The sequence below is a fragment of the Octopus bimaculoides genome, chromosome 19 (assembly GCF_001194135.2).
Source record: "Octopus bimaculoides isolate UCB-OBI-ISO-001 chromosome 19, ASM119413v2, whole genome shotgun sequence".
Lineage (NCBI taxonomy): Eukaryota > Metazoa > Mollusca > Cephalopoda > Octopoda > Octopodidae > Octopus > Octopus bimaculoides.
The window spans coordinates 6,863,774-6,878,472 of NC_068999.1; the positions used below are offsets into that span (position 1 = coordinate 6,863,774).

General features: G+C 36.7%; 1 protein-coding gene across 1 annotated transcript in view; it reads right to left on the minus strand.

The window, feature by feature from the left end:
- The window catches only part of LOC106873082 (macoilin), a 76,637-nt gene that overhangs the window by 17,212 nt on the left and 44,726 nt on the right, over positions 1-14,699 (minus strand). The window contains exons 2-3 of the mRNA XM_014920302.2: positions 14,348-14,489; positions 3,818-3,944 (exon numbers count right to left, since the gene is read on the minus strand). Coding sequence (XP_014775788.2) covers positions 3,818-3,944; positions 14,348-14,489 — 269 coding nt within the window. The remainder of the gene's footprint in view (positions 1-3,817; positions 3,945-14,347; positions 14,490-14,699) is intronic.

The following is a 14,699-nucleotide window of genomic DNA, read 5'->3' on the forward strand; positions in this document are numbered from 1 at the left end:
CTCCAGCTGGCCACACTAAATAAATTTTCTGGCTGATTTTATTTGTCTTGATTTAAAAAAAGTCTTTGCTTTTATTTTCTATTTTAATATTCAACTTGAAAATTTCAATTGTTAAATTGCTAATGAACTTAATCACTCACGAGTCATTTGCATTTGGGGGGTGGGTCTTGTCTCACAAATTACTTGGTGATTTCATTAGTGCTGGCGTCACATAAAAAGCACCCGGTACTCTCTGTAAAAGGGTTGGCATCAGCTGTAGAAACCATGCCAAAGCAGATAATGGAGTTTGCTAGCTCCTGTCAAACCATCCAACCCATGCCAGTATGGAGAACGCACATTAAACGAAGATAATGATGGATAAAATGAAAATGAGAAGGAAGAATTTAATGCTTTCATTTTATTCATTTATTTATTTTTAGGCCATTTAGCTTTTCATTTGAGGAGATGCATCCATGGCTGTGTGGTTAAGAAGTTTGCATTGAAATCATGTTGTTAGGGGTTCAATCCTAACCAATGCACATTGTTGGTTTGGCATCCTTCATCCTAGCCACAGATCAACCAATGTCCCAAAATCTTGTGAGTGACACTGGTGGGCAGAAATTATCTTTCCAACTCTTGTAAATATCGGTGGGTCCAACCCCCTCAGCCCCAACTAACCCCTATTCCTAGTCCTTCCCCATCAGCCTTCGGGAAGCTTTTTCCCTACTTGTGTCTTTCTTGCAAATGTTAACCTGCAACAGTTTAAACATTTTGTGAGCATATTTCTTTGAAAATACACTGCAAATGTTTTTATTAATTTTGAAAACAGTGAAGAATTTAGTAAAAGAACTTTGTTTTGTTAGAGGGTTTTAATTTAGATCAGTTTAAAACAGGAAATTTGTATCATAGAACCCAGGGTGGGTGGGTTCAGGTGGGTTGCTATCAAAAGGGTTAACTGGAAAATTAACAGCATCAAGTTCAGCAGTCTTGGAGGGCCAACATTGGTCATGAGCAGTTTTTTTACTCTTCACTTGACAAGGTTAAAAAAAAAAAAACACGCACACAGACAAATACAGATATACCAATGTGTGTGTGTATCTTTGTGCCTGTGTTTGTCCCACCAACAACATCACCTGACAGGTGGTATTGGTTTGCTTACATCCCCCGTAAATTAAATGTATGGCAAAAGAGACCAATAGAATAGGTACAACACCTACAAAAAAGTACTGAGGCCGATTTTTTCAACTATAACCCTTCAAGGTAGTGCCCCAACATGGCCACAGTCTAATGACTGAAACCGGTAAAAGATAAAAGAAAAAAAAGAATATTTGACAAAACAAAAATAAAAAAAGAGAAAACAAAAGAGAACCATCCGATTAATTCTGGTTTTCCTGTCACCCAGTTTGTCGCCATTCATTGTCTTAGAATTTCTTTGACAGATTGGTTTACTGGCAGAGTCGTAACCAGGTGTTTAGGAAAATTTTAAGAGTTGAGACGAATAAAGAATAGATTTTTGCACAGTTGCCATGATCTCTAATTAGAGCTTAACTATTGAGCTATGTCAATTTAGAGATGATATTTGTCACCTGTTCAACAGACATAGAGAGCCTTTATGTGGTTACTCAATCTGCAAGAAATAGCAGCTGTGTGTGTGTGTGCATATATATATATATATATATATATATATACTTCAACACACAAACTCACATAAAGAACTTGCAAACCAAATCCCAAAACGAAATATATATATATATATATATATATATATATACTGAACAGTATGAAGTGTTCACGAGGAATTTAATTTCATGAAATTCATGAAGCTGACATATTTGCGAAAATAAATTCCATGAAATTTAATTCCAAAAGGTAATAAGTTTCAGTCATTTACATAAAATTTTATGGGGAGAAACCTAAGGCAAGAAAATCAACAGTTCTTTGTAATATGTTTGTTTCAAATGAAAAATATGCAAAAATGTATAATCAATCACTTAGAATTATGACATTCTTGTGTATTTGCGAAATTAAATTCTTGTGAATTTGTCTCTAGGTCCCAATTCACGAAATTATATATATGTTATAATGTGGATCCTCATCCACTTGTATGTTGTTGTCGCCACTGTAATATTCTCATCACCACTATCATATTGTAGCAGTATTCCACATCTTATTATCTTTGGCTTGTCTACCGTACTATTGCTGATAGCTCTGCAAAATGACTTTGTAATGTCTACCTTGACAGTAACTCGAACTTGTATATATCCCATGCAAGCAACGAAAAGTAGACAATAAAACAATGATGATGAGGAAGAGGACAATTGATATGTGGTTTGCAAATGATCTGGTTGCTATTTCTAGCAAATCCAGTGACCTCATAGAGGCTCCCAATGCCTCATATAATTTCTCATGCAATTAATAATACAGGATAGACAACAGTAAGTTCTGAAAGTTTACTGTTGTGATGAATGCAAACACTTACAATCATACTTTTAAATTTTACTTTCATAAGAAACGCCCAGCATGTGTAACTAGAGCTGAAAATATTCAATTAGCAACAAATGATTTCATTTATTAATGCTTAATTGCTACTGAGAAGTGTACCTAGAGTTTAAAAAACAAAAACAAAAAAAAATCAAGCATTTGGTCATAAGTGTATGAACACTGATAGAAGTAAGTAAGTAATAATAATAATAGTAATAATAATAATAATAATAATAATAATAATAATGTTTTCTTTATTGGCCACAAGGCCCAAACACAAAACACACGGGGACAATACAACACAAAGGACAAGTGAGGTTTAGTACAAAGTCATGTAAAAAATAACAATTAACAATAAAATTAAACAATAAAAATCGCTAAAAGCAGGGAGTTCATCCCAGAGGCAACCAAGGAACCCCGCACATTCTGGTTATCCCAACTGCCAGGTGCCCCTCTTTCGCAACTCCTCCACACGAGCCATCTTCGCCACATTCACACGAGCCATCTTTGCCACATTTACCCACCTTTCAAGAAAAATACTCAGGGGCAGTACTTCTCTCTCCACCTTCATTTTCCTTTTTAAGTTTCACTTGAAAAAGTCAATGAGGGCTTGACCAAAAAGGGAAACTATCTGTCTTTAGCCCTTTCAGCCTCCTCCTCCGACAACGATGACGCTACCGCTGCCAAGTCGATTAAATCAAACCCAGTGCTCAACTGGCACTTAATTTATCAACTTTGATAAGACGAAAGGCAAAGTCAACCTCGGCGGTATTTGAACTCAGTGTGCTAACGATTCTGCTAGCTTGCCACTTTACTGATAATAATGATGGTTTCAAATTTTGGCACAAGGCCAGCAGTTTCGGGGGCAGTGGCTAAGTCGTTCACATCGACCCCGAAAGGACGAAAGGCAAAAGTTGATCCCAGCAGATTTGAACTCAGAACGTGAAGATGGATGAAATGCGGCTGAGCACCTTGACCGGCACACCAACAATTTTGCCAGATTGCCGACTTCATAATAAAAATAACGATGATGATGATGATGATAATAATGATAATAGTAACAACAACAACAATAATATTAATAATCCTTTCTACTATAGGCACAAGGCCCAAAATTTTTGGGGAGGGGCCAGTTAATTAGATCAACCCCAATACGCAACTGGTACTCGATTTATCAACGCTGAGAGGATGAAAGGCAAAGTCGACATCGGCAGAATTTGAACTTAGAACATAGTTACAAGCGAAATACCGCTAAGCATTTCGTCCAGCATGCTAACGATTCTGCCAGCTCAACACCTTTACAATAATATCAATAATAACAATAATAATAATAATAATGATAAAAATAATTACTTACCAGTATGCCAAACATAATGAACCCATACATAAGTGCTAGCAGCAAAGAAAAGCCACTGAACAGGTATGAAGAGATAGCAGATGACATCTGATGTGATAGCAATACAAACAAAAAATACAGAAAATGCCTGAAAAAGAAAAAAAAAAAAAGTTAAGTCAATTAATTTTGCCAATAATGAAAAAATTAGTGAAATAGTTTTGACATTAATTAATTTGATGTTTGGAGTATAAGTCAACAATGGGCGCAGGCATGGCTGTGTGCTTATAAAGCTTGCTTTGCAACCATGTAGTTTCAGGTTCAATCCCACTGCACAGTACCTTGGGCAAGTTTCTTTTAAAATAGCTCTGGGCTGACCACAGCCTTGTGAGTGTATTTGGTAGATGGAAACCATGAGGAAACCCACCACATATCTCTCTCTCTTTCTCTCTCTCTCTCATATATATATATATATATATATATATATGTATATATGTGTGTGTATTTATAAATATAGATGTTTTCAATCTAGTTTGAATTCTTTGCCATCAAATTCGAATTCTTTGCAATCAAATTTGATGGCAAAGAATTCAAATTTGATGGCAAAAAATCCAAACGTTGCAGCACCTCGGGTAAGTGTCTTTCTACTATAGCCCTGGGCTGACCAATGCCTTGTGAATGAATCTGGTAGGTGGAAACCGCACTTCACATTGAAAGCCAGCAAGCCACAAGCAGTGATGCTTATTGTTGTATCCATATCAACAACGACTGCTGACTCTGTACTTCTGAAGATGTGTGGAATAAGAGATCCCTTACTTGGAAAAGAAGGGTTAACAACAGGAAGGGTATCCAGCTGTAAAAACACTATCTCAACAACATGTATTCATCTAACTCCCCTCACAGCACAGAAAAGCATGTAAAAATAGAGAAAAAAAATAAAAATTTAATTAGTGAATTTACAATCTATAAGTTTGACAATTAAATTAAATTTATTCATGTTACAACAATATCCATTTTTACAATTTTAAACAAAGTGAAGTATGATACTCCAAGGAGAACTAGTATGAAAGTCTAATGTTACGTCTACTTTTAGTGGCATTAAATGTCAAGTTAGATAATGGTACTAATTATAATAGTGCTTTTAACATGAAACTCATTAACAATAGAAAAGGGGTAAAATAGACAGAAATTAATTAGGTGATGCATTATACACCATATGTTGTATAATCTACTGTTACAGGCATATATGCATGTGTTTGTGTTATATGCATGTATATTTATTGTTGGGAGTAAAAATAATACTGTGGAGGTGCATGGCTCAGTGGTTAGACTGTCGAGCACACATACACATGAAAGCATGTGGCCTCGTGGTTATACTGTTACACACGATCATTAGATTTTGGGTTCCATCCCCAGACTTGGTAGTACACTGTGTTCTTGAATAAAACAATTTATGTCAAATTGTTCCAGTCCTCCTTTTGATCACAGGGAATGTTGGTCTGCTTGTCCAGCCAGCAGAGTAGCCTCGTTTGAAGGCTAAAACAATGCAAAGGGCAAAGGACATTTTCTAAGCGTTACCCACTATTCTCGTCTCCTTGGCCCCAAGGCTGTATTTCGTTTGACTGTCTGTCCTCCTCCACTGTCCTAAATCACACTGTGTCGTTTTACTTCCTTTTTGTTTTGTTTTGTTTGCTCTTGTTCCTAATTCCCCACAAGAAAAACAAATTTTGCGGGTGCCACCAATTGGGAAGCACTCAGTCCTATCGTTAAAGGTATGAAAACTGAACAGTACCAATTGGTTGATAACTGATGAAGAATTATGAACCTTCTGTTTGTCTCCCGTTCATTTTTATATTCAGTATATATTATGTCATTTGTTATACATTTATATATATATATATATATATATATATATAGATAGATAGATAGAGAGAGACAGAGAGAGATGGGGGGGGGGCAGGCAAATACATGAAACTGTTTCATTAAGTTCTAACATGTTATGTAACGGAGAGAGAGTGATGAAGGAAGGGAAGGAGAAAGAGAGAAAGGGAGGGAGAAAGAAAGGAAAATCAGACAATACAGAGGGCAATAAAGGAGAGAGAAGGAAAGGAGGAAGGAGACATAGCAGGAGGGAGATGGGGGAAGGAAGATGGAGGAGAGAGGTGAGTGGGGGGTGGAGGGCAAGAGGGAGAAAGGAAAAGGGAGAGGAGAGAGAGAGAACTGAACCCATCCAGTTTGGTGGCTATCTACAAATATTGTCGTCAAATTGTAATATTCAACATGAATGAGTGAACCCCTATGTGGTTGGTTGATCTGCTAGTAATAAACCCAAACCTCAATCGATCAAACTACACACCCCATTGTCTTAACGGATGATGTGTCCACAGATACACTAAACCTGAAGAAAAGGCAGGAAGCGTCATGGTTGGAATGCGTTGATCATAACGCCCTTTGATCAGGTTTAACCTGGTGTGAGGAGATAAAACGGCAGTAACAACAACAACAACAGGAGACAATTAAATGAATTACTGCTTAAAATGTCATAAAGACAAACAGGAATTTTGTTTGCAAGGACATGGATTATCTCAGCTATATTATTAGTGCATCTGGCAAATGATTATCTTGGAAAAATTCTGGTGCTATTAAAAAAAATTACCAATTCCAAAACATGCAAATGAAAAATTAGCATTTGTTTTAAAATTTCGATGTTAACACACATTCATTAAGAACATGGTAACCGTTACTGCACTGCTATTATAATTAATCAAAAAGGACTGTACTGCCCAAAATATTAGCATTCAAAAATCAGATGTTATAAATTCATTAAGAATATAGTAGATTTTATTATGCTGTCATGTAATTAAATGAAAAGGATTGTATTGCCTAAAATGTTAGCATAATAAGATCTATTATATTTTTGATGACTGTATAACATTCAATTTTTGAAAGAAATGCTGTCATATAATTAAATGAAAAGGATTTTATTGCCTGAAATATTAGCATTCTTTTCAAAAGTCAGATGTTATACATTCATTAACAACATATCAGACCTCACTATGCTGCCATATAACTAAATGAAAAGGATCATATTGCCTTAAATATTAGCATTTGTTTCAAACGTTAGATGTTATCGTACAATTATTAAGAATATGCTAAGCATTCATGCACAGTCACACAATGAAATGGAAAATAATGTAATCATTCATTTCAAAATTCAGGTGTTATCATACAACAAGATCACGGTAATCCTTACTGTGGTTGCTATATAATTAAATGAAAAGGTAGATACCATCCAAATGGTTAGTTGATTAACGATAAAGTTGTGAGGAGCTGAAACTAGGGATTAAGGCCATAGAGTATGTGCATCACAATGAAATTTTATCATTGTATTGGAGTGGTCCCGTCACATTGTGGAAATGGTGTCTAACATCCAATGGCTCAAACCAGCTAAAACACTGAATGCACATTAAGGGTGATATTTGCAAATAGATAAAAGAGAAATTATTTATAATATTCCATCTTCATCAGTTTAATTAATCAATTTCTACATATGAATGACATTTTGAATTAACCACCAAGCCAAAAGCTGCTAATTTACATATTGTCACTGAATAAAAATATATACAAGTATTTAGATCTCGGCAGCTGCGATATTGGATAACATTATACGGGGTGTAGGGGTGGCAGTTGTACAAATACACAGTTTGACAAGAAGCTTTGAAGCAACACAAAAATGTTGATTAATTATCAAGACTGCTGGCCGGACTTGATTACGATTTTGACAATGATCATAAAAATCGTATTCTATATAAGATTTTTAAAAATACATCAAATTATTGATGAAAGTCTTCAGGGAAAGCCAGACGTCATTGAAGAAACTGAATCAGTCATGAGGTCCGATGTCAATGTTCTTTGAATTAAACAATTTATTGATAATGGTTGGCCAGGAAAAAAAAAAAAAAAAATCCCAAGACAAAACCAAACCAAAAACAACCATATATTAAATGAGAAACAACTGAGAGAGCATTGGATAAAATGTGAGGCAATTAATTACCAAAATAATTTATTAATCTTGCAGTACAGTTTTCCTAAAGTAATTATTCTGCAAGTATTACAAAATAAACTTTGACTCGACCGCATAAAGGCCACGGAGGCATGGCCTGAAGGAAACAAACGAGTCATAGAAGTTGTAGATACGACAACTGGCCGCAAATACAGTTTGATAGCGTTGCAATAATCAAATCATGTCCAGCATACCAATCAATTGCAAATTTGCTTGATAAACATTATAAGGAATAGTCAAAACCAGCTGGACCATAGAAACAAATTGATATTGACTATACTGGACCATTCTACGATAAAATGTTCTTTATTGCCATTGGTTTATTCTCGAAATTTCCATATGTTGCTTTAGCAACATAAACTACTAATAAAACACTGGCAGCACTCTTTGTTCCAGCTACTCCTACCAACCCCCTTATATAACATGGTGCGCCCTTGTGTCTCCCCTGTAGCAAGACATCTAGTCTTGTCCCTTTTTCACACTTCAGCTTGCCAATACCTGGCATAGAACCATCACTCAAATAGCCCCCACCCCCACCAATTTAGATGAGGTGGTTTTTTTCCTTTTTCCTGTTAAAAAAAGCTATCTGTACATTCTGTAAAGTGGATGGTGTTAGGAAAGACATCCAGCCATAGAAACAGTGCCAAAGCTGACATTGCGCTTAATGCAGCCCTTTGACTCACTCGACCCTATTAAATCAGCCAACCCATGCCAGCATGGAAAACCGGCATTATATGATGATGAATGCTTGGTAAAATTTTCACTATTGAAGGATTGCTCAAACAATTATATCAAAATAAGTCTTCTATAAATGATGTACCATGAATGCCAATTTAGCTATAAAGAATAGCTAATAAAACATTGGGGTTTAACATTGAAAACTTATTTCTAAATGGTCCCATTATTATGTTTCAAACCATCAACATCATCATCATCATTGCTTTTAGTGTCCACTTTTCCAAGCTTACATGGATTGGACAGAATTCATAGAGGCAGATTTCCTAAGGTTGGCTGTCTTTCCTGTTGCTAACCCTCACTTTTTCAGTTTCCGTCTACCAGATCCACCTTTAAAAGACACTTGCCCAAGGTGCCACACAGCAGGACTGAACCCAAGACCACATGGTTGCAAGACAAGCTTCTTAACCACATAGCCAAGCCTCCACCTATCACACACAAAAAAACAAAAAAAACAAAAAAAAACAACCGTTTACTGGTTCTAAATTTAAATATTTTCTCCCTGACAGTGTAACTCAATTTACATCACCTAAATTTTAAGTGCCTATTTGGTTGTAAAATGATTTTATTTTGCAACCGAATGGGTATTCGGCATTTGATGTCACCTGTTTCCTCATTTATTTTCAATCAATGAAGGAGAGCTCTTTGATCAAATCAAATGCTGAAACATAAAAGTCATTCACTGGTGGATGGCCAATCAAATTTTTTTTTAATTCTCATATTGGTTTACACCAATTCCAGCACAGAACAGGGAAATTACTAGTGAATAAAATACTTCATGGCTGACAGCTATGAATGATTATGTCCTTATTAATGGCACCAATCCACAATCAGATGGAGGACAAGCAGAAAAAACACTTCTAATAAGCTGCATGGTAATAAACTTGCATTCCAACCACATGGTACCAGGATCTGTCCCACAGTGTGACACCTTGGGCAAGTGTCTTCTTCCTATAGCCTCGGGCCAACCAAAGCTTTGCGAGTGGATTTGGTAGATGGAAACTGAAAGAAGCCCGTTGTGTGTGTGTATGTATTCATGTATGTGTCTTTGTGTTTGTATCCCCACCATTGCTTGACAACCAATGTTGGTGTGTTTATGTCCCCTAACTAAGGGGTTCAGCAAAAGAGACTGATAAAATAAATACTAGACTTACAAAGAATAAATCCTGGGGTCGAGTTGTTCGACTAAAAAACCCTTAGCTGAACAAATCGACCTCAGAGCTTTTTATCCTTAAGCTGGTACTTATTACATTAGTCTCTTTTAGCTGAACCACTAAGTTACAGGGTCGTAAACGTACCAACACCAGTTGTCAAGTGGTGATAAGAAACAAGTACAAACACACACAGATATGTACACGAACACACACACACACACACACAGATATATATATTTATATATACATACACACACATATATATACAAACACACACACAGATATATACAAACACACACACATATATATACACACACAGATATATACATACACACACATAACAGGCTTCTTTCAGTTTCCCTCTACCAAATCCACTCACAAAGCTTTGGTCAGCCTGAAGGTATAGTAGATGACACTCGTCCAAGGTGGCAGGCAGTGGAACTGAACCTGGAACCATGTGAGTGAGACACAAACTTCTTACCACACAGCCACGACTGCTATATTATCTTTTCATTGTATGTCAATCATTATAATTTATCATCAGATTGAAATAGGATGCAGCTATTACAGCATCGAATAATCCAATTATTGTTACGGCTTATTTTTGTAATTACTTATCCAATCTTATCGGCCCAAACTGCTGAAGTGTGCACTAATGTATTTCATATAACATATTCTATTTCGGCTTCACACATGCAGACAAGTACAGGGTGATTTTTTTGTTTGTTGTTGTTGCATGTCGTCATGGCACTCCGTCTGTTACGACGACGAGGGTTCCAGTTGATCCGATCAACGGAGAAGCCTGCTCGTGAAATTAATCTGCCAGTGGCTGAGCACTCCACAGACACATGTACCCTTAATGTAGTTCTTGGGGATATTCAGCGTGACACAGAGTGTGACAAAGCTGGCCCCTTTGAAATACAGGTACAACAGAGACAGGCTCCTTTCAGTTTCCATGTACCAAATCCACTCACGAGGCTTTGGTTAGCCTGAGGCTTTATCAGAAGACACTCGCCCAAGGTGCCACACAATGGGACTGAACCCAGAACCATGTGGTTGGGAAGCAAGCTTCTTACCACACAGCCATATCAGCGCCTAATAAAACACATGATGGGCCTCTTTCATCCCCATCCACCATATGCGCTCATCAAGCTTTGGTGATAAATGCAGAATATCTATATATAGAATCATTATAATTACAAAAGACACTTCATTTGCTCCAAAATTCTTTATACCTACCGTAATGGGTGGGTGTGGGGAGGGTACAGAAATATTTTCCCATCAATATAACAAGATTCTCTCCATTGTGTTATGTTAAGGAAAGTAATATTATCTTCATTACTTCACGGTTAGCTGAATATCAGATCTAATTCTTCAGATTGAAACCATTACTACATACGGCAAACAGTGCAGGAGTGTCTATGTGGTAACTCGACCTGCTAGGAATAGCAACCAAATCTCCCTGATATTACATCCTACTGTTAAAAAAAAAAAAAAAAAAAGGAAGGAAGGACACATTGGATAAATCATCATCATCATCATCATTTAACACCTGTTATCCATACTGGCATGGGCTTTGACGGTTTGGACGGTTTCTACAGCTGGATGCCCTTCCTAATGCCAACTACTTTATAGAGTGTACTGGGTGATTTTTTTTTCATGGTACCAAGTACTCAAAAGACAAGACCACACAACGTGTGCATGTTACTGTCTCCTCATCCTGACATTGTATGATAGTTATCGTGGCACTCCGGCGGTTATGATGACGAGGGTTCCAGTTGATCCGATCAACGGAACAGCCTGCTCGTGAAATTAACGTGCAAGTGGCTGAGCACTCCACAGACACGTGTACCCTTAACGTAGTTCTCGGGGGGATATTCAGCGTGACACAGTGTGACAAGGCTGACCCCTTTGAATTACAGGAATCGAAACCGCAATCCTATGACCACGAGTCTGCTGCCCTAACCACTGGGCCATTGCGCCTCCACACTCAATCAGGGCTAACCTGGAGTTAAACAACAGCAACACCACCAATGACATTGAAAAATTTAAAGTATATAAGAACATTCGGTGGAAAACAGGTTGACATCCTCTGTGACTTGCAGTCCTTTCCTAATCAGCTTAAAGAAAATACTTGAATCAATCAAATGTTATTTTTTTTTCCTTCTTTTTAATCCTTACTCAATCGCTAATGACTCAACGAGATAGCTGACACGTCTGACTTGCAATGACTTCACTGTACTCAAGTATAAAAATAGATGGTTTTTACTTTTACCCCGTAAGGCCGAAATATTGAAGGACCTGGAGGAATAGGTGAATTAACAGATGGGGATGAAATATGGTATGAGGGGCTACAGAGAAGTTCTTGGCTTTAAGAGTATCGTGAAAGGCCTGGTTTGGAAGCCCAACCTTCTGTGTTCTTTTCAGGTTAAAAACAAAATAATAATAATAATAATAATAATAATAATAATAATAAATGCCCGGATGCAATACCAGGCAGTGGCTCTCTGGCTTTCGATCTTAACTGATTGGAAGTATTATCATGTACATGTTTTATCTTGGTATAAAAGATGGGCTACAGCAAATATTCTGCTCAATACCACAGATTTGCTTGTCAGTCGCTTAACCATAACTCAATTCTATAGCTGAGTGAACTGGAGTAATGTGAAATAAAAGTGTCTTGCTCAAGAACACAACACACAGTCTGGTACGGGAATCAAACTCACAACCACATGGTTGTAAGCCTGATGCATTAACCACTTCACCTTCACACAGATACATACATACATTACACAATGGGCTATATATATATATATATATATAAAACAAATAATAAATGAGTATATGCATATATACGAACAAGTATGTGCATACATACATCTACTTGTATATATAAGTGCATATCTGGGTACAGGACATTGCAAACAAAACGTAGACAAAAAAATAATAATAATAACCAGAGTACAGAAAACACACAGGCCACATAGAGAACATTTTCCTTCATCAGCTGCCCCCATTCTAACACAGGCGTTTCGAAGAGTAGGGCAATATATATATATATATATATATATACACACACACACACACACACATACATGATGGGCACCCACTCACTTTCCGTCTATCTGATCTACTCGCAAAGCTTTCAGTGGCTCAGGGCTATAGCAGAAGACAACTTTCTTAAAGTGCTACACAGTGGGGCTGAACCCAAGACTACATGGTCAGGAAGCAAGCTCGTTAAGCACACAACCACATCTGCTCTGATTTCACATGTTCATTCATGATGTTCGCAAGCGACACTTCGAAACTTGGAATCTCGCTTGATTATTTCCCCCACATTCCATTGAACAAAACTAACAGTCAGTCTTTTACACAAAAGATCTGCAATATTATTACCAAATTCAATTTGCTAATATTTGTCAAATATCTTGCAGGGTTTCCTATTTTATTTAATTTTATTTTATTATCACACCTAGATGTATGTTATAAGATGAAAATTCTCTATTCTGATGCGCATTATAACAATTAACAGATGAAGAATATTAGAGAATGCATTTATATTGTCATGTACCCTGGGGGGAAAAAGCTTTGTTCAAGTGACAGCAAAAATTTTCTGGAACGTTAAGAATGAAATTATCTTCTAATCCCTTCATTACTTGCAGAATTCATAAAACTAATTATCAATAATAATTTTATACATTTTTTTTTTCCTTCTTCAAGTTTTATGCACATGTGTGTAAACGTGTGTGTGTGTGTGTGTGTGTGTGTGTGTGTGGTGGGGAAATGTTAGGATATACTGTATGTAATCGACACAATAGAATGCCAGGCTGAACTGGATTGATGGGATGAATATAGCTTAGAACCTCAAGGGCTCTGAATTCAAATCCTATCCTAATTAGGTGGATTTTGCTGTTTATTGCTCCACAGTTCATAATATGAGGACCAAAAGTACACCGGATTCAAATGGACATCAATACTTCTTTATATGGCATAATTATGTCTCTATCCATGCTTATACTCATCATCATCGTTTAACGTCCGCTTTCCATGCTAGCATGGGTTGGACGATTTGACTGAGGATTGGTGAACCAGATGGCTACACCAGGCTTCAATCTGATTTGGCAGAGTTTCTACAGCTGGATGCCCTCCCTAACGCCAACCACTCCGAGAGTGTAGTGGGTGCTTTTACATGCCACCGGCATGAAGGCCAGTCAGGCGGTACTGGCAATGGCCATGCTCCACAAGGCTTTGGTCTGCCCAAGACTATAGTAGAAGACACTTGCCCAATGTGCCATACAGTGGGACTAAACCCAGAATCATGTGGTTGGGAAGCAAGCTTCTTACCACACAACCATGCCTGCACCTATACATATTTTTTATTCTTTTACTTGTTTCAGTCATTTGACTGCGGCCATGCTGGAGCACCACCTTACACACACACACATATATATATATTTTTTTTTTTTTCTGTAAAGTTTGTTTCACAACTTGGGTTTCATGGCATTGCAATCTTCAAGCAAAAATTCATATAAAGGTATATATGTGCTTAAATCATAAAAAGACTATAATTCTTGAAAAAGATTTGTTTTTTAAACTACTTACCAGGCCTTGATATTTGAATGAATCATACACACTCCTTAACAATAACCAAAATGGCCACAGATATTCAAATCGAAATTCCAACATGAAGTCAGCCATTACAACTATAGCCCAAACCATAAAAAACTTCAGGTAGAGGAATGTACTGAAATAGAAAAGGAGAAAAAAAAAAAATTTTAATTTTTAAAATATAACAAATAGTATAAATCACAAATCTAAAAATCTCTCTGATTAAAAGAAAAGAATAAAACAATTATACAAAACACATAAATATTGATATTTATAAATATGGGAGATATCAAAAGATGTGTGTGAGAGTGTGCATGTATGTATGTATGTATATATATGTATATAT